This window comes from Pholcus phalangioides, unplaced genomic scaffold, assembly GCF_987345545.1.
Source record: "Pholcus phalangioides strain wild (caught in Gottingen) unplaced genomic scaffold, Ppha-v1.0 ptg000024l_1, whole genome shotgun sequence".
NCBI lineage: Eukaryota > Metazoa > Arthropoda > Arachnida > Araneae > Pholcidae > Pholcus > Pholcus phalangioides.
This window is the reverse complement of record NW_028301616.1, coordinates 11,397,427-11,423,354: the sequence shown is the minus strand read 5'-3', so window position 1 is coordinate 11,423,354 and position 25,928 is coordinate 11,397,427. Positions and strand designations below refer to the sequence as shown.

The 25,928-nt window shown below is 38.9% G+C and overlaps 1 protein-coding gene across 2 annotated transcripts in view; it reads left to right on the top strand.

Annotated features, from left to right (window-relative positions):
• Window positions 1-25,928, top strand: part of LOC149068732 (glutamate receptor ionotropic, NMDA 2B-like) — a 194,383-nt gene that overhangs the window by 43,366 nt on the left and 125,089 nt on the right. For both annotated transcript variants that reach the window (XM_089250804.1, XM_089250805.1), the window contains exon 2: window positions 18,718-19,102. In XM_089250804.1, coding sequence (XP_089106930.1) covers window positions 18,883-19,102 — 220 coding nt within the window. In that variant the 5' untranslated portion in view covers window positions 18,718-18,882. The remainder of the gene's footprint in view (window positions 1-18,717; window positions 19,103-25,928) is intronic.

Here is a 25,928-nt window from a genome sequence, read left to right as displayed (position 1 = left end):
ATTTGATACAATCTCGTCCTTTTAGATTTGATATGATTCACTTTATGCCCCATAGATCTGATACAATCAACATCATCGTGACACGTATAACTGATGCAATCTACTTGTTATGTAGGCTATAGATTCCACACTGAGAAACTGCAGATATTCTGCATATTGAAAAGTCGACTAACAGTGTGATTCGTAATGATGTTCCGGCTGATCAGTGCATACTGAAATACAAACAGACGAAATCAATGGAATTCTCTGACTCTGCCACTATTTGTCACCACTTCATTATATACACTCGTAGCTGTATTTGTAAAACAGTTGTATTTGCCGAGAGATTCTGGGAAATCTTCCAATCGGATAACGAGTTGTTGTTCGATGTATTCGACACAGCGGCTGGAGTTATCCATTTAATTAATAGTTAGAGCTCCGGGCTAAGTTCAGCCGTAATACCCGACGCTAAGGGTACCTTACAACCCGACTCGAGCGGAGTTTCGAGAACTACCGTTTGTTTGTTAGTTAAAACTACCGTTGTTTGTTTGAGTAGATACGTACCCACAGGCTGTCGTTCTTTGTAAAACTGTGGTGAAATTCCAGGACGACGTATGGCAACCAAATGTAGCGTAAGTATTCGGTACTTACGTATTTCCGTGCCAGGTTAACAACACGCGACAACACATATAGTACGGTTTTCCCAAAGGGAAGGGCGGGGGGGGGGGTCGGTTGCGTAATTGCACCGTCGAACACCACCGTCACCGAAGTTGGTTTTCTGTGGTTCCCAACTTCGAGGCATTGATCAGCCCGATAGAAAGTCTCGCCACAGAGAGCAACAGGCCTGCAACGGTAAAATCTTCAATCATTACACTTCACTCATAGTGTTAAAAATAGATGGTAGCAGCATAGTAAGCATCACACACACAAAAATTTCACGCAAAGTTCACAACACATACACGCATATTCCAACATGCATCGATTCGTTAGAAGTTCCGCAGGGAAACGTGGGTGAGGTGCATGTGTGGTTTAGTAGTATCGATGTTGCCACTGCTGGTGTTTTATCTCCCTGGCACGGATATTACGTTAGTACCAAATATCTTGTACGTATCACGTATCGAAGACCGTGATATGCTAGAACGAACTCCTAAAAGACTGAACGAGCTAGCAATAACAAACACCAGTTGGAGGAGACGTTCTGCTGGTAGTGCCTATTGTGTTTCAGTAATTCCACATCTTTTGCCAAAAATGCGAAATATGCGTCAGTTCGAGAGCACCACATTCATCCTCGATGGGAAGAAAAACAAACTGTAAAGCCCACCAAGTTTACAATAAACTTGTTGTAAACTCGGTGTGATTTGCAGGAGAATGCGTATTTCGGTCCTAATTATCAGTTTCGCATTGCACACAAACGCTATTTACATGATGTAAAAGAAAAAATTTACACGATTTATTGCAAATGAAGATATTTTACAGAAAATGACTGTGGTGCGACAAAAATGATCAAATGATCAGAAATTTGTATTGTTCGAAATTTCTGTAAATGCGTCTAGTTTTTCAGTGCTGCCATCTATATTTCAGCAGTGAAGTGAGTGAAGTGTAATGATTGAATATTTGTACCGTATGTAGGCCTGTTGCTCTCTGTGGCGAATCTATTTTAACGGGAAAATCGGCTGGCATTCATTCACGCCTTGAAGTTGGGAATCACAGAATACCAACTTCATCCTGCCAACACTGTGGTGCCAGTGGGGGCCCTCGTGATGCGAGTCCGTCACTGTGACTACTACTACTACTAAACCATACATGTACCTCGTACATATTTCTCTGCGGAACCCCTAACGAATTGGTACATGTTGGAATGTGCGTGTACGTGTAGTGAAAGATGACGTGAAGTTTGTTTCTGTGTAATGCTTGTTATGTGTAGTGCTGCCATCTGCCACCAGTTTTTCTAACTGTGAGCGAAGTGTAATGATTGAATTATTGTATCGTTGTGTAGGCCTGTTGCTTTCTGTGTCCAACCCTGACTGTTCATTCAAGTGAAAACATCCGACACCTTCTGTAGCAGAAAGCCTCCGCGCGAAGCTCGTGACCTCACCGAAGTCGTCCATTTCGGTTTACGGAAAATTCACCGACAACAATTCACCGCTAGGAAAATTCACCGCCGGAAAATTCACTCACTTACTTATTCAATTTTTAGGTCCCTTACTCACTCACATACTCAATATGTCACTCCCTCACTCACATACTCATTATATCACTCACTCACTCACATACTCATTATGCCACTCACTCACTCACTCCCACGCTAACTGACTCGCATCGAACTGTTGTCGGTGAATTGCATGGCGGTGAATTTTCCGGACACGGTCCATTTCACCTATATTCATTGGATATACTGCAAAAAAAACGGTAAAGGTTTTGCATACGTCGGCCTGCTATATCCAATGGCTACAGACGGAATAGACTACTACTTCAATGACGTCGAAGCTTTTGCGAGGAGGCTTTCTGCTACAGAAGGTGTTGATGAAACATCCCGCATCTCCTGGCTCTCTCGATGTATGGCCCAGTCTTCTTCGCCACCTGCTTATTTCTCTTCACTGAGACAGAGCGGTGGGCAGGTGATCAGGTTAGGAGAAAAAGGAGATCTTTCGAAGCCTACGCGAATGAAGTAATCGAGATCAACGATGCCATTGACCTTCGTGAATACTGACAGCACGCAAAGATCTTCTCCCACACGCACACAAATAAGAAAACCTAACCATAAACACATCAACCACTTAAAAATCAAATATCCCACAAATAAGTGAAAGATCGGGAGAAAATCGGAATTAACCAACGAAATAAATTTCATTCCCATCATCGAATGACCGAAAATAATCAAAAACTATCCGGATTTATTCCCAGACTTTCCCACGTATAAACAAGCATGTGGCTCTGGGGAATATCTATTTTAGGAGACAGCAGGAGAAGGAAAAAAAAATCATCCTGGAAAACACGTTTCCTTCCCGGATGCATAAATTGATTTTGCTTTATTTCCCGTGGCCACCTGGCGCCCACCATTCGCTTTGGCGAGTCTTTGTCAGTGAAATTGATTAGAATCCTTTCTTGTGTGTGTGTTTTTCCCTCCCCCTTGTGTTTCATTTTCTTCCGTTGTTATTAGAATGGGTCTCAATCGGTTCTTCCCAGAAATGTCTGAGTTATTTTTAAGAACGGATTCTTCTCTTCCCCCCGCGCACATCATTAAATAGCGATTATGTCGCCCAACATAAGTATTTTCGGATATTTTTATCCTGTTGTTATTATTATGTGGGGGGTTTCCTGTCGCTTATTGAAATTGAGTTCTGTTTTGGTTGTTGTGGGAGGGCGTTGGATGGGAAACCTTTTCTATTGTTCATTGTGCGATTGAAAGTCTTTTAGATTCATTCACGAGATGACAAATTTTATTGGATGGGATATATCTAGAATGAATACCACGTGGACATCCAACTGAGTTCTATTTCGGCTGATCTGGGTGTTCCGAAACAGATTCAAGAATTTCTGAAGGTCATTTTTCTGACTTTTTCCATGGAGAAGAGATAGATGGCGCGCTCGTTTAACCCTTCAACTGGAAAATTCTGTGCGTGACTGGCGTCGTAGGGTTCATTCTGAACTCATCAAGTATTAATTCATTTTAAAAATCGACGAAAGAAACTTTCATAAAAGCAATGGGGTTCTTTACACAACTTCATTCGTCTATGAATTTAATTCACTAAATATTTTTCTCGAATTTCTTTGATTATTTTCTCAAAAGTGGTCTTTCACCGAGACACTCATTTGAAAACAAATGAAGAGATATATGACCTTTGAAAGTTTTTTTAAAATTATATAGGCCTATTGAAGTTTTTGAAAGCAATTTTCATGATTAAAAAATGAACAGATATGATTGATATATTTAAAAACAAGCACCAAAATTAGTCTTGTTCTAAGTTGGAAACACAGTACGTTAACCCCATGGCATGTTGATAACGCAGACCTTACGTGCAATTCACTAGAAACAACGTGAACTTCCCCTTCTGACGTATAGGGGACGCGCTGGACAGCAAAAGAAAGTCATATGAGGGCAACATCCGTGGCAGACCACATGACGACATTACTACTACTTCACCAAACACCTACTCTGGCCATATCGCTATTTACTGCCATTAGTGAGATGGGTTGGAAGTGAAGGTGCTGTCTATCGGTGGTCGCCTCGAGCTCGTTAGGGGAAAATATCTTATCTATATCCTCCCTTGGGTTCGAACCCGGGACCCTGACAACAACCTTCACGATGGTAGACGAGCATCTTACCACTATGCCACTCGGGCATATGATGACATTACTGGTCCTAAATCAGAAATTGTAGTAATTTAAACAATCAAAATGGTTCAAATGCAAACATGGTTCGAAATATTGTATTCGATATTAGAGGATTGGAAAGCAAAAAATATATATGAATTAAAATGGTGCAAAAAAACGCTGTACGAACAATTAAATTTGCGAATTCGGCATAAAATATCATATACTGGAGAAATATCTGGGCATAGCTGGTGCAAAACGACACTGTGCATCATTAAAAAGCTGACTTTTCATTATTAGGCCGTCTTTTCCCAACTTTTCTCCGAATTTTGAATTCGAATATCTCAGTGAATCTCGCTCTAAAAAACATGGAATCTTTTTTTCTTGTTGGCTTTAGGAGAGGCAGGGCTACAACTTTCTAATTGGAAGTTGAAGAACGGGGGGACAGCATACAAATACAGCATACAAATTGACGGTTTTCATGAGATAAAGACCACATTAGCACTTGACAGGACACAATGTGTGCTCGAAATTTCAAAGAGATCTTCCGGTGTTCGAAAAAATAAATTCAACTAAATTTGAGAAACATTCCCAATAGTATAAAAAAGGGGAAATTTATGTAATGTAAATAATACATGTGAGTAAAATTCAAATGTGAATGCCCAGCACCGTCAACGGAAGGCTCTGTGTGTGGATATCGCATATTAAGTAAAAGGAAAGGGAAATAAAACCACCCAATACTGTGGACGGAGGCTTTGTTTCTTCCTTTCCCGTCACAATGGAGGCGCTATATATACAGGGTGTTCTGTTAATGGAGAGGGTGAAAATCGCGGAAAACGCATGGAGGCTCTGAGTCCAGAGGAGATGAAAGGTGGATGTCAGTTGATCGCTGAATACCTGTCATACCTGACGTCAGCAGCGTCGCGAAACGCATGCGCTGCGGGTAGGGTCCCGCAGGAAGGGTAGGGTCTGCGGAAGGCGTAAATTAGCGCTATTGCGTTGCGGTAGTAAGCCTGGTATCTTTGAGCGCGTCCGGGTATCGCGTTTACGTCGTTGTAGACTGTGCAATAATGTCAGCGGCCGCCACTTCTTACAACTCTTGTAATAATTAATCAGATTAATATTTATGTAGTTATTGTTGTACTTTTTGTCGTTCCAGCGTGACGTCGGAACCTGCGTGCGTTTTTCGAGATTTTTACCCTCTCAACGTGGTTTACGAGACCATGTACCTTTACAATTTTTGTTCCTCTTGATGCCTCCTAACAACCCTCTGAGTTTGTCAGTCCATTAACAGAACACCCTGTACATTTTGTATACATTGTGCATTTAGACAATTCTCAATTCTCCTCCCACTTCGACATGCAAACTTCTTCTTACTTGCCCCACAAGTATTTTTTACACTTCTTTTGAAATCCCAGGCTGCGGTCTCTGGCCCTGATGTGCCACTGGGCGCCCATGTAATTTTTCTCCATAGTCATTGGGTTCAGCTATCCATTTTGGTCAAATGGATTGTACGTTGCATCGAGTTTATGGCTGTCTTCATGCAGAGAACGACGCGAGTGATTTGCACGTACAAGGGAGGCCACCACTATAAATTTTTTGCTAACGTTTTCCGACACAACCCTGCTTCTTTTGAGGTAATGGAAGTAAGGTGCTTTATCTGAATTTGAGAAATGTGAACTTTTCATCCATTCGAAATCTTATGTGTAGACTTTAGCGTGCTATTCCGGTGGTTCCACGGCGTCACTGGTGAAACGTGTTTTTTTTCATTGAGGTTCTTCTCGCTGTATATTTTCCATATTGAACCGTGACCGTTAAAAGTTATACAGAGCACCCAGCTCAAAAGAGTTAACACTGGGCGAATGATACTTATATGTTCGTACATCAAAACTTTGTTCTTCAAACTAAGTTTGGACTTTGGATAACAGAATCTCAATAGATTCTCTAAGAGGATCTGAGCCTTTTTTTTGATTTTGTTCTTGGTATGGCTCCTGAAGTTGTCTTTCATCCAGGATGACACCCAGGTACTTAGTTTGAGTCGATGGCACGATATCTTGTCGCTCTATGATGATCCTCGTATCGATGGGACATCTCAGTTTGTGAGCCACATCATTACACATTTGTTCACATTAGACTTGGCATTGTTGTATGCATTCCATCTTTCGACATTTGTAATCATCTCCTAGAGGTTACTTAGCGCTTTCAAGGGCTTCCTGTCGGTTGAAATTGATATAACATCGTCGGCGTATAAATCCAGGATGCCCTTTGGTACCATAGGATAATCATCCATGAAAATATTGTGTATCATCGTTCCCAAGCTGGAGCCTTGGTTAATTCCTGCTGTTATACGTCTTTTTTCCTGATAATGAGTCGTTTATCTTGACCTGAAAGGTCCGAAAAGATGAATATGAACTCAAAATTTTGATTGTGATTGAGGGGTAGCCCCTATTTATCATTTTGAAAAACCGCCCTTCATGCCAAATTTTATTAAAAGCTCGACTGTAATCTAAAAGAGCTGCAAAAGAGTAAATAATCTTTAATGTTTATCTGCGTGAAGGCATTCGATCACCCTAACGAGCTGATGAACTGTTCCGTGCTCTGCCTTGAAACCGAACTGTTCCATTCGGCCTAACTTGAATTCGTTAGTGCATTCGATCAGTGTTGCAGCAAACACTCTTTCGAATAACTTGGACAGATGAAAAAAAAAAGTGATAGGCTTATACGATGATGTGAATGTTGGAGGTTGACCAGGTGTATTATAGCATTTTTCCAATACGCGGGAAAATAATTAACATGGGATTGAAAATGTTTGTAAGAGGTATGATGATATTTGGAATAAGCATTCTTATCGCTTTAGATGTGAGGCCATCTACGCCAGGTGCTTTTTACGGGGCTTTAATTTGGATATGATTTTCTGTCTCTCGCCCGGGATCGACGGTGGCAAAATTGCGTGATCCAAGCACAAATATAATTCAATCATAACACATCACTCACTTCACTTCTGGAATATAGATGGCAGCACTGAAAAATCAAATACAACACTACATATGCAGTCAGACTGTTAAGTACACACAGAGTTAACCTCCGGCACAATTCACTAGGTAGTAAATCGCCCATGAATGGTGATAGACCTGAGTTGTGCCCGGTTTGAAAGAAAGAAAGAAAGATCCAACGGAGGCGGGTTCATCAAGTTGGCTACTCAATTACTACTTGATTTATTCGCTGTCGATGTTCTGGAGTGGAGACGTTATTTGAAGAGAACTAGACCCACCAATTCTAGGCCCACCGCGAATTCATTTACCTTCTGCTCATCCTCTAATATAAGTCCCTCGGATCTACTGTGGATCGCTGGAATCGTAGTGGCTTTTTTGTTGATTTTTCTATAGATGTCGTGCACGTTCCCATCTCTTAGCTTAGGCATAACGTCCATGACCCATTCATCGAACCTCTCGTTCAGGAAGTTTCTGATAAGGCTTCGCGTCTCGGCTTTTCTTCTATTGTACTTTGAGTGAAAATACGGATCTCTGTTTTTCTAGTACAAATTTCTGTACCTGTTCTTCTCTCTTATTTGAGAAAGTATGGAAGCGCTAGTGGATTATGACTTCTAAGTTTCGTAGAAGTTGCAGCGTCGACGCATGCCTGTATGTCATTCGTGATCTTTTCCAACTGAGTTTCCACTTCCACTTCTGTTTTCTGCTGTGGAATGAGTATAGGTATGTCTTGGAGTCATTGGTATTCAGCCTGTCTTTTTAGAGGTGTAGGTTGGTATTTATACGCTGCGATTTATAAGAACTTCAACTGGCAGATGATCTGAGTAAAGAGCACGCAGAACCTTCGATTATAGTTGAAACTGTAGGTTTTTTACCAGCTTTATGGCCAGAGTACCTGGTCGGCAGGTTGTATGGATATTGAGTGAGAGTGTGAGATTCTACAATGCATATTTCATTTCTGTCGAAATGTTCTTTTATCTTTTTACCTGCTGAAGAGTCAATTCTTGGGCCCCAGTAAGAATGTTTTGTATTTAGGTCTCCAACACATTGCTATAGTTAATAGGACATCTCTGGAGATAGCTCTGATGACTTTTTAGTCCAAAATCTTATCTAGAGGTTTATACAGTGACGCTATTCGGATTTGTTGATTGCGACAGAATGATACATCGACAGCCATAGCCTCCGTATCTGAGGAGGTTGGTAACTCCATCATGTTGTAAAGAAGATGCTTTTAAATGCATTTTGTTATTTTGATACCAGTGAGATTCTATCATTTCTGATACATGAGAAGTTCGAAATTTTGGCCCTTCTTCCAGGTTTCAAAAATGTTTCGGAGACGTAAGCCACGTCAGTGTTTTTGTCCTCAACTAACTGACGGAACTTTGATAAATAACCCTTCAATCCGTCTGCGTTCCATTGCAGAAGAGCGATTGGCTTGACCTCTTTCGGCATTATGTGAGCACTTATCCTTAAAAGAGCTTCCTCTAGTGTTCTCTGCGCTTGGTACTGAGGGACACGAAACGGCATCCTTCGACTACTTTAATAGAACACTTATTACATTTCCCCATACTAATAATTCTAAAAATACATAAAATTATATTATTTTAATATAAACTGAATGATCAGTTTTTTAGATGCCGAACGAATGGTAAAATTTTAGCTTGTCTACAATAATGAAGGTTTCAGTCAGGTCCACAGGTTTGACTTCAAGTTGAGAGCAAAGATAACAGATTATTTTTCGGTAAACCTGAGGTGAACATCAATAGATGGCACCTTTATTTTTGATCCAAATCTATCGATTGCAAATTGCGGTGCATGGCGATATGACGGGAATTTTTGTGCGGCAAAGTAGTAGTAGTAGTTTTGTGAACGTTTATTGCATAATTTTATTGGCATCGGGGTTTCGGGCTTTGGTTTACGGAAACGTTGTCCTGGAAATATCACCTCCGAAGTATCGTCCCTGGTACATTTCTCCTGCTCTGACCATATGAGTTACCAAGTGAGTGACACACTTGATCACTCACACAGTTACTCGCTCATACAGTCACTCATTTGATCATACTTATAATCATTTACTGCCACACACAGCCATTAACTCAATCATACGGTAATTGACATAGTCACTCATACAAGTCATAACAATTACTCATGCGATCACTCACACGGTTACTCATACGGTTACTCACTTGGTCACACATGCAGACATTAACAATCACTTGCTCATACGGTCACTCACTTGGTTATTCATATATAATCACGAACCCTCCCTTGCTCATAAGGTCACACACTTGGTCAGTCATACAGACAATAACAATCAATTACTCATACGCTCACTCAATTGCTGATTCATGTGGTCATTTACACAATCATAGTCATGAACTCTCACTTATACGGTCACTCATATGGTCACTCACTCGGTAAGTCATACGGTCATTCTAACTCACTCAGTCATATGGTCACTCACCCTCTTATATGGCCATTCCTACGGTCACTCACCCAATCCCATGGTCACTGACATAGTCAGTCACTCTATCGGTTACTCTTCTGTCAGGGCAGGTGAAATGTCAGGGGCGAAATTTACCGGAGACGAAACGTACCGGGGTGAAATATTGGAAGAGAAATTGCCGCATCCCCTCCTCGAGCTTCTTATGCGTAATTTTAGACGTATTAATTTCTTGCAGTTTTTGGAGTTTTATGTACTTTTTTGGCTGCATGTTAAAGGGTCACATACCTCTTAACATGGGGAAAAGATAAAATAGCATAAAAAATACTATTTAACCATTGATTGATTAGAAATGTTATTCACATATTTTTGCTTAAATATGCTGTCTTATGCATGTGTAAAATTTTACATATTTCCAATACTTAATATTTAAGAAATTTTCAAAAAAATACATTAAAAACAGCTTCCACGCATGATAAAATGACATGACATTAATGTAACCGTACAATATTGAAATTAAAATGAAATAAACGGTTTATTTTTCATAAAATGAACTAAACGATTGAAATTGCATTTACTCATTATTATTTAAAATTTAAATTTTCAAAAATTCAAAAAAATAAATTCATATTTTTTATAAATCAAATATTTAGAAATGTATCTGAAATCTTTCAATTCGTTTTATGAAAAATGAGCAGTTTTTTTCATTTTAATTTCAATATTGTGGGTTTAAATTGATGTCATGTCATTTTATCATGCGTGGAAGCTGTTTTTAATAAATGAATATATTTTTTAAATTTTTTTTGAAGACATGTAATTTTTTTTTACCAGCATAGGATAGCATATTTAATGAAAAATATGTGAACAAAATTTCTAATAAATCAATGGTTAAATAGTATTTTTAATGATATTTTAACTTTACAAATGGGAAATGTATTCATCTTCAACATGTGAAACAGTATCGTCCAGAACGAAAAGATTTTCAGCGCACATAAATCATTAATAGAGCTCGTATTATATGCAAACGCATAGGTGCATGTGCAATTGCATATTTTAACGCTGTTTATAGTTAGTGTGATTATAAATGCATGAAATCACCGAAATTTTAGAAAAATAAGGGCGTATTTTTAGCATTTCTTCTATGGACGGCACTCTACCAATGTTTACAGGATGATGCTTAACTTTTCACTCTTGAAATTTCTTTAATACTTTGAAGAAAGTACTCTGCCACGTCGAATGTTATTCATTCTAGGGCATATTTTAGGCACTTTTGAATACATAATTTCAGGCAAATTTTTAAATGACTATTTTAAACACTTTTTATTTTTAAATACATATTGTATCACTTCTAAATACATATGTTCCTAATTTTTTGCGCAAATTTTATAATTTTACAGAGTATATATTTATTTCTGTTAGGTTAGGGCATACTTCAGTACTTCTATTATACATTTTTTTTTTCCCCATTTTTGTACATATCTTGCTATTTTTGCATATTTTTAATGCGCATGTTTATGGATATTTTCTTTTTTTTCATTTTTGACTGCACATATTTTTTTCCTTCTTTCACTTATATATTTCTCAATATTCGTACAATGTATTATACTGTATACATATAAAGTGGAAGAATTTTCAAGGCATATTTTTACAGCTTTTATGATTTTTCTTTTTCTTGGCACTTTCAAATGCTTATTTTATTTTTCATTTTTAGCACCTATATTTTATTTCATAGCATATCTAAGTATATTCAAATGAAGATTTATCTATGTATATTAGAGCATATTTTCACGTTTTTAATGCATATTTAAGCAATTTTAGTGAATACTTCAGCATTTTCATTGCATATTTTGCCACTTTTTTAGCGCACATAATACGGGCTCTAGTCATTTGTTTTCTAAATTCCAGCAGAAATGACCATTAAGGACCATTAAAACAACTAATTTATAATGAGGAAACGCTTTACAGGAATTACTGTATATATATATGTATATATATGCACACACATTGAACTAAAAACGATAATTAAATAGATTCGGTCGACGATTTATCGCAACTATCTGTAAATTTGGTCCCTGAATGCTCTAATAATTAAGAAAACCAACTATAAATTTAAATCTAATGATATCCTTCCCCAATTATTCGAAATAATATGGACCAGAGAATATAATTGGTTCAGTAGAAAATTTTTGTGAAGTATCATCATTATTCCATCATTAATTTTTATTCTTCGTGTGATGACTATAAGATGAAGAAGAAGAATTCAAATAAATTGCTTTTGAACGCCAGATTAATGGGATATGGGCTATTGTGCGAGGTTTTGGCTATTGGGTTATTCATTTCAATGATGGATCGTTTATTCAACATAAGTTTTCCAGGTATAGCTTATTGTTATTACAGTCCGCGTCTCAAAATTTTAGGTAAAGCATTTAAAATAACAAGAAAAATACGGCGAGTAAAATCAGCAACTTTTAATGGATAATAATTGCATTTCTACATTTATAGAAAAGGAAGAAAATAAATTTCTACGAAAGAACATTTAGATCGAAAATACAAAGAATGGCTGTCTCAAAACTTTAGAGAAAATTCATATTTACAAAAATTACATTCTTGTAAATCGCTTAGCTTACAAGGTTTCGGCGAGAAATCCGAATGATCTCTATTTGATGAATGGGCGAAAAATATGGTAACCTCGTCCCAACGTCCCAACCTAACCGCACGATAGAGAAAGTTAAAGAAGTTGATGGAGAAAAAAAACAAATGGAGAGGAAAACAGTATAATACTTAAGCAGATAAGAGATAAGCGAGTGTAATCATACGAAGTAGATTTCTCTTTTCACCCTCACCCAACCAGTTCTGTTTTACTCTTATAATAGAAGGATACATCACATGTGGGGGTAAAACAGTCACTAATAGTTATATAGAAATAAATATAAGGTAAAAAAAAACAAATTTGTAGGGTTGCAACAAATCCTGACGGTGATAAGAGAAGAAAGAAAACAATGAGCTTGTTTGACTTTTTCTCTAGTGGCTTTCGGACGCAATATTACGTCCTTGATCGTAAATTGGTTAATAGCTGATAGACTTTTCAATTTTTTCCAACAACTTCAAACACATGGATCTAATTATATTCTGTAGAGTTTCAACATCGAAACTAATATGCTTCCTCCTTAGAGCTCTTCAAGTCATCAACAGTCGAATACTGTATTTCAATTGCAAACACATTTATCGTAAGTAAGCCCCATATACTCCAAATAGAGTTTATGTCTACGACTCATCGATGTTCAGTGTAAAATCGATACTTTTTCGCGATTAAAGATACTTTTTTTTGTGGCAGCAGATCTTTGAATAGACACGTTATAATGTTGAAATGTCAAGATTGGTCCTCCTTAGGTCTTCTCCAATCAGTGGAAAATTGTTCTCGAGGATGTCCTTTAAGCATCAGTTTTAACGACCAAATTCGAAGATTAAGGAACCCTGATCATTAGACACTTATGCTGCCCATACCATTATCGAAGCTCCACCTTACTGTCTGCTGAAAAAATCCGTCTGGAAGATGTGAACTACATTTTTTTGTACCACTAAATATAATACCAAACCATTTGTTTGCTTAAAACATATGGTTTAGTTCCCATTTCAGTCTTTCTTCTCCAACTCTCTTTGGTGCTTCCTCGCGTGCAATTTTTCTTCCTGGTCATTGGGTTCAGCTACCCATTTTGGTGAAATGTCTATACGTTATGATGTGCGAGAAACCATCATGTTATGAGGCGAATGAGGCTCGTTATCTCATACTTCACTGTATGCTTTATTAAACTCAGAAATCGCGGACTATTTGGCCCGACTCTCCCGATAAATGTCTTATAGTTCAATACTAGCTGCTAAATGAGTAAGTCCAAATTATTTAATATAAAATCTTCGTTTAAAAAAATATGATTAACTAACCAGGTTTCCACAATGTTTATGCGCAGTTTTGTAGTAGCAAAATTAAAAAAAAAGTTTTGAAAAAAACAATCAGACTGATAACACAATTGTCCTCAGAGGAAGAAATAAAATGTAGGTATCTATATCATTTTCATTTTCAATACGATTGATAGATGGAGCACTTCCCGAACACGAAACGTAACTTCGGTAACATAAACACGTTAGAGCCACAGAACACACGTTAGGCAGAAATTCCGCGGACTAATGTGTACGAGGTGCATGCACTCTTGAATAATAGTCATAAGGGGTCTCATTTTTTTTTCTGTTCCAGTCAAGACGTTGGGTTTTAATGATTTGCATCCATCGATGGTATTCTTGAAGTTCTTCGACTCTGGAAGCCTACTGAGTATTCTTGGCACAGTACGCCTACTGATGTTGTCCGACTTTGCTCGACAATTGAACTGGTTGGTAATCTGAGCTAACCTTGATGGGAACGTAGCGACCCCTAGTTCAAGACTAATTGCCCTAACTTCGATTTATCTCTCTTTTGCTATCATACATCCTCTCCCGCCATACTCTTGTTACTGTCGAACTTACGCGGGATGGCGCTCATGCGCCGGGTACTAGTTATTTATCGGAGGCGTCTGGTTGACGAACTTCCCCCATCATGCCAGTCGGAAAAACTACATTTGTTACATGGACGACAGGTGTCAGAAATAAGTGGGTTCATATGTTTCAATGATCTAAATGGCTTAAAGTCAGGTAACTCCAAAACAGTTCGTTTCGACTATTTACGGACCGGAAACAGATGAATCTGTTGAACGTTTTCGAGATCCACCATTTAGATAAATGTCTGTTCACTTTCGACTTGTGCTTTCATTCTGTTCCTCTTTCTTCCTTTCCCAGACGGAATAAATCATTAATGGCTCTTCCTTCCTTCCTGTCTTGATTTTGGAACTCATCCAGACGGGAACTGAGCCAATTGTGAGCAGTGGCTGCTATTCATTCATTCATTCGTTCAAGGAACAACTGTTGCTCTTTGTAGGGTTATGACGGATGACTGAATTGCAATGGATCGTCAGCTACTCGGAGAGACTTTATTAAATGTCTCTCACTGGTCAAGTGTACTTTATTCGTCTGAAATCACCACTTTGTTACTCATTCCTGACTTGTTTCGAGTTCCATATCAGTATGGTGGTGCCATCTACTTTCCGAATTGTGGTTCCCAACATCGAATGCGAGCCGATCTCCCCGTTAGAAAAGTCTGTCCACAGAAAGTCACAGGTCTACAACTGTACAATTATTTTAATCATTACACTTCACTCATATTTTGAAAAAAATAATGGCGGATGTCAGCACTATGGCAAGCATTAAACGGAAACAAACTTCCCGTTATAGGTTCACAGCACATACGACCACTTGCTTATATTTCTTCATTGAAACAAATCGGCGGGCCATGATCACGGCCGTGTTAAGAGCCCCGGACCAAGTAATTCTGCTGAGAATATTTTGACATGTAAAATTCTTGAAAAATTCACCTTCTCTTTTTTTTAGGCCCTCTTCTCTTTAGACTGCCGGGCCGTGTCCTGGTGGGCCCATGCGTTAACGCGGCACTGGCCATGATCTGGTAAGGAGGTGGAGTCAGTGACTGTAATTTTGATATGATTATGTTGTGTCGCAGCTTTTTTCCGATAAGGCATTTGTTCTTAACCAGTTGCCCTCTGGTTAAGAAACGCCCCATGGGAGTTCTTTGGTGTCGGGGGGGGGGATCAATTGTAAGAAAACAATTTTACTTATTGTTTTTCTATTATTTTGTGCTGAATATTCTTCTGTAAAGGGATCTTTAGCCTTCATCTTATTGGCTGAGGGGGATTCCAGCTATCGTTTCGTGAGTAAAAAAGAGCCGTTGGAACACAAAACGTTCAGAACCCCTGCGAGTAAAAAGAGCCGCCGAGTATTTTGGCGCATGCAAATTTACAGCGGTATGCAGCATGAAAATACGAGTATTATAGTTTCATACCACATGTTGTTCAGTTTCATTCTGCACATCGGTTCAAAACCATCGTTTTTTTTTTGTTAGTTGTCATATTTTCTGTAATTGCTATTGCGAATTATTTTAATGCTTTATTGTCGTGCATGTGATACATTATACATATATATGCATAATAAAGTACCCGACACCGCCCAGAACCCTCATCCGAGGCAATGGCTAAAATGGACAATTGTCGATAGAGAATGGCCGGTGCACGGTATGGAATGTGAGTGAATTTGCATCATGTCCCGGTTCTCATCGGGATTTGTCCCACTTTCTCAGTCACGTGATCTGGCCACCCTATGGTAGGTCCGCTTATGGCCGAGTCCCGTTCCGTACCGTATATCGGCTACGATTTTTTTAAAGTAAGTAAATGCAGTGAGATAACATTTTTCGGTCATGGAAAATCTTTGATTCGGGCATGTAGTATTTCAAGTCACATGAAAAACTTTCGGAAATTTGCTCAGCCATGTTCACATGTCAGTCTCTCCAATAAAAGTGCAGCAAACAGCGCATACGAGAGCACTCGCCCGCCAAGCGAGAGACCGGGGTTCGAGTCCCCGTGTGGGCAGTGATGAATTGCCTTCCTTGTAATCTTCATCTCCACAGTCTTTCAATGAATCTTGTATTAACATGTGGAGAGGATATTTCTATATGAGCGCATACTTAACCGTTTTTAACTATATTCCCTTTCAAATTCATGCACTCATTTTCAAAGCACCCCCCTGTATGAGCTTCCGTTTTAACAGTAATGAGCTGACATCTTGAGCCCGGAATCCTTATACGTCATTTGAAATGAATATTTGGCATTCGCTACGGGGTACGGAAGACTTCATTCAAGGACAATGACGGAGAAGTTTCTTTAAGATGCGTGATAAGATAAGCGATATCTGTCTTTTTATAAGAAGAATGAAGAAGGGGTTTTTCTCTTTTAATGCATTCACGGACATTTCTTTTTGCCTTCGAGGAAGAACGGAATTTCCGGGATTCTTTTAAACTTTTATTTTTCCCCTCTTCATCTAGTTAATCTCATAAGAATTCTTGTCTCGCGTGCTTAAGGATATATATATATCCCTTTATTCTTTTTTCCCCCTTTCCTCTTTTTGCTTGAATAAATTCCCAAAATAAGTTGGAATATGTGTTCTTTTGGTTATTCATGAACTGACAGATCGGTAAATTCTCTAAAGGAGAGGAAAAAAAATTTCCATTCAGACAATGTATGTAAATCCTGTGTTGTTGCAGTATGAGTTTGTTGTTTGGTTTTTTTCTTTTGTTCTGTTTTTTTGGCCATAGGTGTTGATACGGAGAAAAAATTGATGTGGCGTTGGGTTACTATGTATATGTCCAGTATACAGGGTGCCAGTGCGCAGGTTGTGCTGCCGTGGCGTGGTGGTAAGGTGTTCGTCTACCCCCGTGAGGGTCTCGGTTTCGAACCCGAGGGAGGATATGGATAAGATATTTTTCCTAACGAACTCGAGGCGACCACCGATAGGCAACGCCTTCATTTCCAAACCCATTGCAATATAGCGATATGACCAGAGTTGGTGAAGTAGTAGTATTCAGGGTGCCATGTAAGTCCGGATAAGGCCTTTATCTCACCAACAATTCATCGGGATGGATGGTTTTAGCTTTTAAAAAGAACCACTTTTAAACACTGTATCAGTTTTGAGAGCGAAAATACAGTATGTCGTGCAATAAAAATTTGTAATTGTTTATGCGTTCCTCTTGTCCTCTAACTTCAGTTGCTGCCGTGCCTTTCTTGAGGCCAACAACAAAATTACATGTTTCTAAGTGCAATATACGCTGTGATATTTTTGAATTCAAAAATTGGAGAAAAAATGAGAATCGGCAGCAAAAAGTTACGGACAATGTTTTTTTCCTTCATTTATGTTGTTCTTTCTCAAATTGTCTACATTTTCCAATTCGGATATATCGGCGTATATTGCACTTAGAAACATGGAAATTTTTGGTGGCATCAGCGGAGTCAGGGCAACAACTTCCTGCTTCGAAGTTACAGCACAGGAGGACCGTATAAAAATTTAGACTTTTCTTATGAAACACTGTATTTTCACTCTCGGAACTGGTATAGAGTGAATTTTGAACACATTTTAAGCTCTCTACAACGAAGACTTACGAAGGTTACGAAATGCTGCGTGCATTGGATTGTGTATTCATGTATTATACATACGAAGGGGGGGGGATGTCTGGGGTCTCAGCCGCATCAAAAAAAATTAATGTAAGGGCTTGAGTACCCCGAGCTTTCCAGATTTCAATGCTTATGGACCCAAGGACAGGGTCGTCACACAAAAAATTGTCAACTTACCAATTTACATCACGGCATTATATCAGCTACTCACTTCATAAATCAGTTGGACTATATCAACATTCATCGATAACGAAACCGGTTCTATAAGGTATTAGTCCAGCCGAATCTCGTTTTAACGAATACCGTTATAGCGAAAATCTCGTTTTAACGAAAGCTTTTCAAATCTCCCAAATAAGTTTACATAGGAAAAATGCAAACACCTGGAATTCCTTTATAACGAAATTTCATTATAACGAAGGGATTTCTCCGGTCTCTTCGAGTACGTTACAACGAGATTCGACTGTAGTATTTCGATATTCATTGGTGGCATTTGGCGAAGGAAAAAGCGAAACGGTAAGAGAGGATTGAATTCGACGAAGAGTCCAAGTTATATTACTTCCGAATATTTTTCTTAACCTCCAGGAAAGAAGAGCAGATTTTTGAAATGAAATTCTGTGAAACCGGGTTATTCCACTTTCGGTGATAAGGAACAATCACCATATGCTTGGTGATAAGGAACCAATAAAAATTCCGGAATTATTCAGTTTGTAAATGCAAATGGGTTGATGAAGGTAAATGCCAACCTAATTTCAGTTCAAGATGGTGCTCGTATAGCTGGAATGCAGGAGTCTGAGTATACGTGGATAATAATCTTCTTAGGAATTATTTATGCTCAACAGACTTCAATTAAAACAAAATAACAACGAAATGTATTACATGGTTTTCTATTCAATAGGTACCGAATCCGAAGAATGTTGGTTGATTGAAGAGCCAGAGAGAGATATAATCAGGTTCAATAAATCTTTGCTGAACATCTGTTGGCCGTCGTCGTTGCAGTGACGAGATGGAAGAAGACGTGCTGTCGGGCGGATAACCTGCCGAGAGATCTACGGGCAGATCGATGATGACGATGGGGTGGACATTGAAATCCGTGGTGCGATGTCGACCTCTGATATCGACGATGGTCCTGCTGCTGGTCGCTGCCTGGTTAGAGATCGGCACCGGAGAGCGCCAGTCGCAGGTTGTGACCATCGGAGCCATCTTGCCCAAGTCGACGCTCATCACCGTCTCCAGGGCCTTGAAGAAAAGGGTGTCTGATGCTGTTGACTCACTCACCAAAGGTAATACTATACATTTACTCAAGCTTTACTTGACCCATTCTAATCGGTCATGCTATATAATAGCGGGTGCACAACTTCCGGCCTACTGATCAAATGCGATCAGTCAAGAGGTTTTAATCACACCCACACCTGACTAGGAGATGATTCCCACCCGTTCCCCCAGACGGGGCTGTGAGTGGTTAACGATACCATGCTGGAGAAAAATTTCAGCATCCGATCCAGGAAGAGCACCAGGGTCACAAGGCCTACAAAAACAAGTCCAACCCAAACAGGTCCACATGGCACCCAGAGTTTTCATCAGGCTCACGGGAAGTGTCCCGGTAAAAACTTATCAGTGATGGGAGTGAAGTTGACATGTTTTGACAACTTCTGTATTTGGGGTACTTCACGTATCCCTCGAAAAAAATGAGTTGCGACTTTCGTTTCACTTTAGAATCTGTCTCCCTGTTGTGCTGTTCAAAATCGCTTTAACTACAGACATTTGGTTAATGTATAAATTCAGATTACGTTGGCCACTTGTCCTTGCTGTCGGTGTACACTTGTAACGCATACGTATACCCTTTCAATAATACTTTTCCAAATTCGAAAAAAGTTGGCTTTGCAAGAAAGTAGGAGGCAAGGGTCTGTGGATGAGTTTGTTAGGTATGCACATAAAATTTCTCCACCATGACCTACATTTTTTTTTTTTTGAATACCCAGCTTAAATCTCTTGTGGGGGACAGAGCTGGGGAGTCATGGTCGGTTTTGTTGTTGTTTGCCTGGAAAATGTTGGCACCGTAATTGCTCACTTTCAATAACTTCCAAGCACTAGTTATATCGAATTCGTTAAGGAATTTCACTGTCTCAAAATCCACGTACAATTGCCAATTTTCTCGATAGGTGGCAATAGTAGCAGCATCTCCATTTGATATAGAATGGATAATTCTTCTCTTTATGCACTTTATAGTTTCAGTGAAAGTTGAGAACCGTGACTTTCTAAAGTTGAAGCAAAAAAAAAAACTTCTCTCGATATATCCCTTATGGATATCATCTCCTGGCGGATGAAGAAAAAAAAATTATGGTGGTGCTATCAGACAAAAAGTCTCCAGAGAAGCCAGTCAGGCCTACATAAAATTTACGATCGAACATTCCAGCACCAGATTGTCAACCATAAAAATCGAAGAAGAAGAAGAACGGGCTTATATCTCTCATATCCTTTCACACTCTTGACTGAACTCTAAAGAGCGCGTATAGCTGATTTTTAATGGCATAATTTATGCGAGGTCAAATACACTGAAGTGCCAGAAAAACTGGTGCAGACGAGCGTTTGCAAATAAAGGAGAAATACACACCCAGTCAGCGTAACTCGATGCGGTCAGTAGCGCCTATATAGGAGAAGAGGTAGCTAGGGAAGCTGTTTGATAGGTTTCTGCTGCTGAATGAATGAACGCCAGAACTTTCCCACTGGAATTTTATCAGCCACCTCGTTGGGCATTTTGCCTGTTGTGGCGTTGTATTTGTATTATCCCGTTGTCGAGATCTCTTCTAGCCCAGCTCCGAGGTAGAGTCCGGAACACTTTATTTTGAGTCAAAAAAGAAAAAAATAATAACGTACAAAATTTTTACAACATATTTTCCCCGGACTGTCGTGATTAACAAATCTTTTGGTGATTACAGACAAGATGGGGATGGGAGTTGGAGAAAATTTCAGGGGTTTCGTCGAGAATGATATTAGCGCACAATCCATGTATTAGAAGCAATTGGGACCATGCCATCTCATCTGTTATCTCACTTTGGTCATATTATATACATAGGATACAACAAACAAGCAACACGAAAATCTTATTGTATAATATAACATATCTATCGGAGCGAGTCAGTCTCGCTTAACACCTTGTTGGTGAGCAAATGGGTTTGATAACTTGCGGAGCAGTATCAGTTTTATTGGGTAGAGTTCATTCGCTCTGGTATATCTGATGAAAATATACAAAATAAAAATATTGTGTGGGGGGAATATAATTATACAATTAAGGATCACCCGTGGCATCTTATTCTGTGAGCAACAATGAATACGACAATGAGTACGCGCGTGTCTGGTGGACATGAAATGCATGAAGAACTTGAATACAGGAAAGGGAAATACACATATATATACACACACACTTGTATACATATATATAACTGCCAGATCGAGTCATCTCGCTTCTCTAAACCTATTTTAGTGGTGAGCAATTAGTTAGATGGAATTAGTTTAAATGGGGAATTGTTGCCAGTGGAAAAGCGTGGAGAGATCGCAATAATATGCCAGAAATTTCCAGAACTCTTTATTTTTCCTATAAAAAGTGATGCCACGACGAAAGTGAGATAATCAGTTTGTTGGACTTCGTAGATCGCGTTCCGTCAAAATCTCCATATAAATAGCTGTTCTGCGAATAAATCTGTGACGTCCTGCATTATCCCCCCATCCTCTGCTCATTTCAAGGGCTTGCGAGAAAACTTATCCATAGCAATATTATTAGCACAAAAACCTTCGCTTGTATATATATGTGACACTTACGTATCTATTATGTCTGAGCAAACGCGTTTTCTGTTTGAGAAGTGCTGCCATCTAGCTTCAATATTATATTGTGAAAAGAGCAGATTCCCTCTTTAAGTTTTTTTTCCTAAGTACCGTGTTGAGCTATGTGTCATCCCAGTGAAAATTTATTCTTGAGTGAGTAATATACAGGATTTCATTCACCATTTGAAAATTTAAAAACAGTGAAAATCAATGGCTGCTGCGAAGATGAATTCAGGAAAGAAAATTTGACTGCCTCTACGGGAAAATGAACCCCCGTCCTTTTACATAACGAGTGAGTGCGCTAGATAGACCAGGGGTTCCCAATTGGCGGTGTTGGATTCCAGGATTCTAAGGCCCAATTGTAGAACTAGAAAAAAAAAGAAATCAATGTCAAGTCAGAAAAAATAAATAACTTAAAAAGGAAAGTTTTAATTAAATCTACGCGCAAAAGCAATCGCTACAACGTCGGTGGGCTGTATTGTTGTGATCTGACCAAAATGATGTACTTGTGGTGACGGCTCTTGATAGAAGTATAAGATGTTGTTTTAGTTCTTCTGGAGCCTAGTAGATGACATTGCTATCGCATGACATTCGAGAACATTCTCGCCGATAGCTGGCTGTAGTTTCTACTGCTATGAATGACAGACACCAATATTTCTCTCTCTCTCTCTCTCTCTCCGAGGGGATCCATCACTCTATAGATATATATGCAATGAACTTCTTCCCTTACACCTTGTGCGCACTGAATGGGACCGTACATGGGCAGTCTGTCCTAATTCAGCCAACGGCTCACACACTGACATTTCGCACCACATGACGACTAATTTGAAGACGTGGTGCAATTCTCTGCTATTCATACGAGGGAAAGAAAACTCGACTGCCTAATTAGTCGCTATCTGGCGGCAAATGTTAGTGTATGTGAGCTGTTTGCTCAGTTAGGTCCCACTGAACTGAACTGAACCAACCGAGTATGACCAGGCTCTGCCACGCTAGCGATATAAGCTCGGTACCCCCTTAGGGCATGTTGGTTACAGAAAAAACACAGCTTGACAGTCCGTCCGGTTGAGTAAGGGGAACAAGAAGAGAAAGCACGGAGGTCTGACTGGAAAAACCGCTAAAAATCCAGACTCTGACGCTAGAAGCAACGTAAGCACTTCGGCCCCCACGGGGTGACCCGAAATCTTCGGCAAAACCAGGATTTATTGATATGTCAAAGATTACATATAATGCATCGTAATTAAAATTATGTAAATCGAAGTATCAAATGAATCAAGTGAAAGTGAAACGGGCACTAATAATAAACGATTACAGAAAGTTGTTTAAAGTCATATCGTAAAAAGCGCAATCAGAAGTTTGATCGATCAAGGACTGTATGACAGAAGGGAGGAGCACCCCATTCCGCTCAGACGGTTCAATCCACCAGTCTAATTCACTCTCGAGCACTGTTGAAGATCTCACTGTTGGAGGTCTGACAGTCCATGTCTGTTCTGTTCTGTCCATGTACGGTCCCGTTCAGTGCATACAAGCTAAGGAAAGAAATTCGTTTCCTTTATAGCGTAGTGATCCACTAGCGCGTTCACACGTCATGTAAAAGAACGGGGGTTCGTTTCTCCGTAGGGGTAATCGAATTTTCTTTCTTGAATTCATATTCGCATCAGCCAGCTGTTGGAACCTTCGTATGAATAGCGAGATTGAGTGACACATTTTAAAAAAGATCAATTTCGGACGATCACAATCTGCAAAACTACAGGAACTCACGATGAAATCTATAGAGTAGGCTACTGATTGGAGTTTCATCCTGGTCTGGATGTTTTTGAAATTTTATATTAAAACAAAAGCACGCGAAAGCACGACAATGTACCATAAGAGGTGGGTCATATAGTCACTCTACTCGCACCGCTTATCATAAATAAACTTTGACGCTTCCAGCTCTATTTCATCAGCCGACGTGATGTCACTCTTGACGTCAAAGGAAACCAGAAGTGATCACAAAAACACAATTCTATCGCACCTATTAATTCGGATTTTCAACTCACTTTTCGATCAAGCTATCGATTGATTTCTCAAGAAGCCGTCGCAAACAGGAGAAGAATCAATGTCCTTGACGTCACATTGAAATAGAATCTTCCACATCTAAATCTGATTTCTTCTTCTTTTTTTAACCTATTTTGAAGACAGCGAGAAAACTGCAATCTCACCTCGTTGTCCGATACAAAAACTCCATCTGATCCAATTGATATTCTGTACCCATCGACCCTCTCTGAACAAGAAGAGATTGACTAGAAAGAGGGAGTTTCACAGGAGAATCGGCAAACAGTCACTAAATACTGTGTACTACAACGAAAGTGGCTACGACGACCCTAACTAGAGGAAACGGTAACTCAATTATTTGACTCAAATTGTCGTTTTGTTAAGAAATCGATTCGGCTGCAATTCAATTTCCCTCTGACGATAGGTTAGTTAATTCGTGTTACACCATCGCCATCAATAGACGTATGGGAATTCTCCTTGAATAAATACTTCATGAGAAAGAGGAGAGGCACATTTCTTATAATACTTTCGGAAACCGAGGGTTATTACCCATCTGAAGTAGGGAAAACGAAAATGTTAATTCATGAACATCTTTTGATGCTGTTGAATGTCTGATGAACCATTAGATGTCGAACCACTCAGACGCGATGACCTAGTTATGTTTCCAGACTGACTTCTTTTAGTATGTTTCAATATGATAAAGCCTTTGCTTATTTCCCAACTTCGATTTTGTCTAGTTATCCTTCTATTTTTTGGATGATATCTTGATTAGGGCTGGGAATCGATTACAATTTTCACGAAGCAAATCAAAAAATAGATTATCTTTTATATAACTAAGTTATATAATTACCGATACTACGTTTGCTATGAATGACTAGCATTTGAAAATATTCGATTGAAATTGATTAATCGGTCGATAATCTATTTTTTGATTTGCTTCGTGAAAATTGTAATCGATTCCCAGCCCTAATCAAGATATCATCCAAAAAATAGAAGGATGACTAGACAAAATCGAAGTTGGGAAATAAGCAAAGGCTTTATCATATTGATAAGACTATTATGCTAGCTATTAAAAATGTGTTCTATTCATTTCGCGCATCCATCCAGAGAATTGCTTTAAATAAATATAGAAATAGATTAAGAAATACAGGGTGATCAGCGGATAAGCCCTTATTTCAAAATTAAATATCTCTACAACAAAGATCAATAGAATTATGCGGTAAACGGTACGTTTATTAGCGAAACTTTAAGAATGTTGTACAGAAATTTCGAAAATTTAGTTTTTTTTTAATGTTTTAAAATTTAAAAAAAACAAAACAAAACTGGAGATTTTGGGGTTCCGAAAATCCTCATTTGTGTGGAGAGAAACCACTGCATTCGCCTAAAGTTACTGCATGGGCTGCGGTACGCACCAGAGGCATTATCGGCCCCTTCTTCGTGCGAGAAACGATTACTACTGAACGTTACGTTACAATTTTGGAACAATTTGTCAGCACACATGGCGCATACCGCAGCCAATGCAGTAACTTTAGGCGAATGCAGTGGTTTCTCTTCACACAAATGAGGATTTTCGGAACCCCAAAATCTCCAGTTTTGTTTGATTTTTTTTAATTTTAAAAAAGTTTTAAAAAAAAAACTAAATTTTCGAAATTTCTGTACAACATTCTTACAGTTTTGCTAATAAACGTACCGTTTACCGCATAATTCTATTGATCTTTGTTGTAGAGATATTTAATTTTGAAATAAGGGCTTATTCGCTGATCACCCTGTAAAAAGGCCGCACACATGAAGCTATTTAATAGCCTTTACATGTCAGAAACATGAATGAGCACATTTCTACTAGACTTTGGGAAACGACTTTTGAATGTTTACTGTGCCAATGTGACTCTATAGAAGTTGTACTCCTAAAATTGTAAATGGCGTTCCAGTAGATGATACACATTTACGTTTCCGGCAAAACTTAGCAAAATGAATGATCCAATCCAACCAGCTGATAAGCCCAAAAATGAAAATTTGCACATTCATATGTGTGGCATAAGGGGCGACGATATGCTGAACACTCTTGTTATTTATTTATTTATTTGCATCAACAAAAAGCTGGTTGCACTTACTTTGCGGGGAAGAAAAGGAAAATACCAAATAATGACATACTGTGCATACATACAGGGGGGCATTAAATTAAAATTGGTATCTGATGAAGAAACACAAAATGTCAAAGTTTGATAGTTTGCAAAATAACGCGTACTTCGGTGTGAA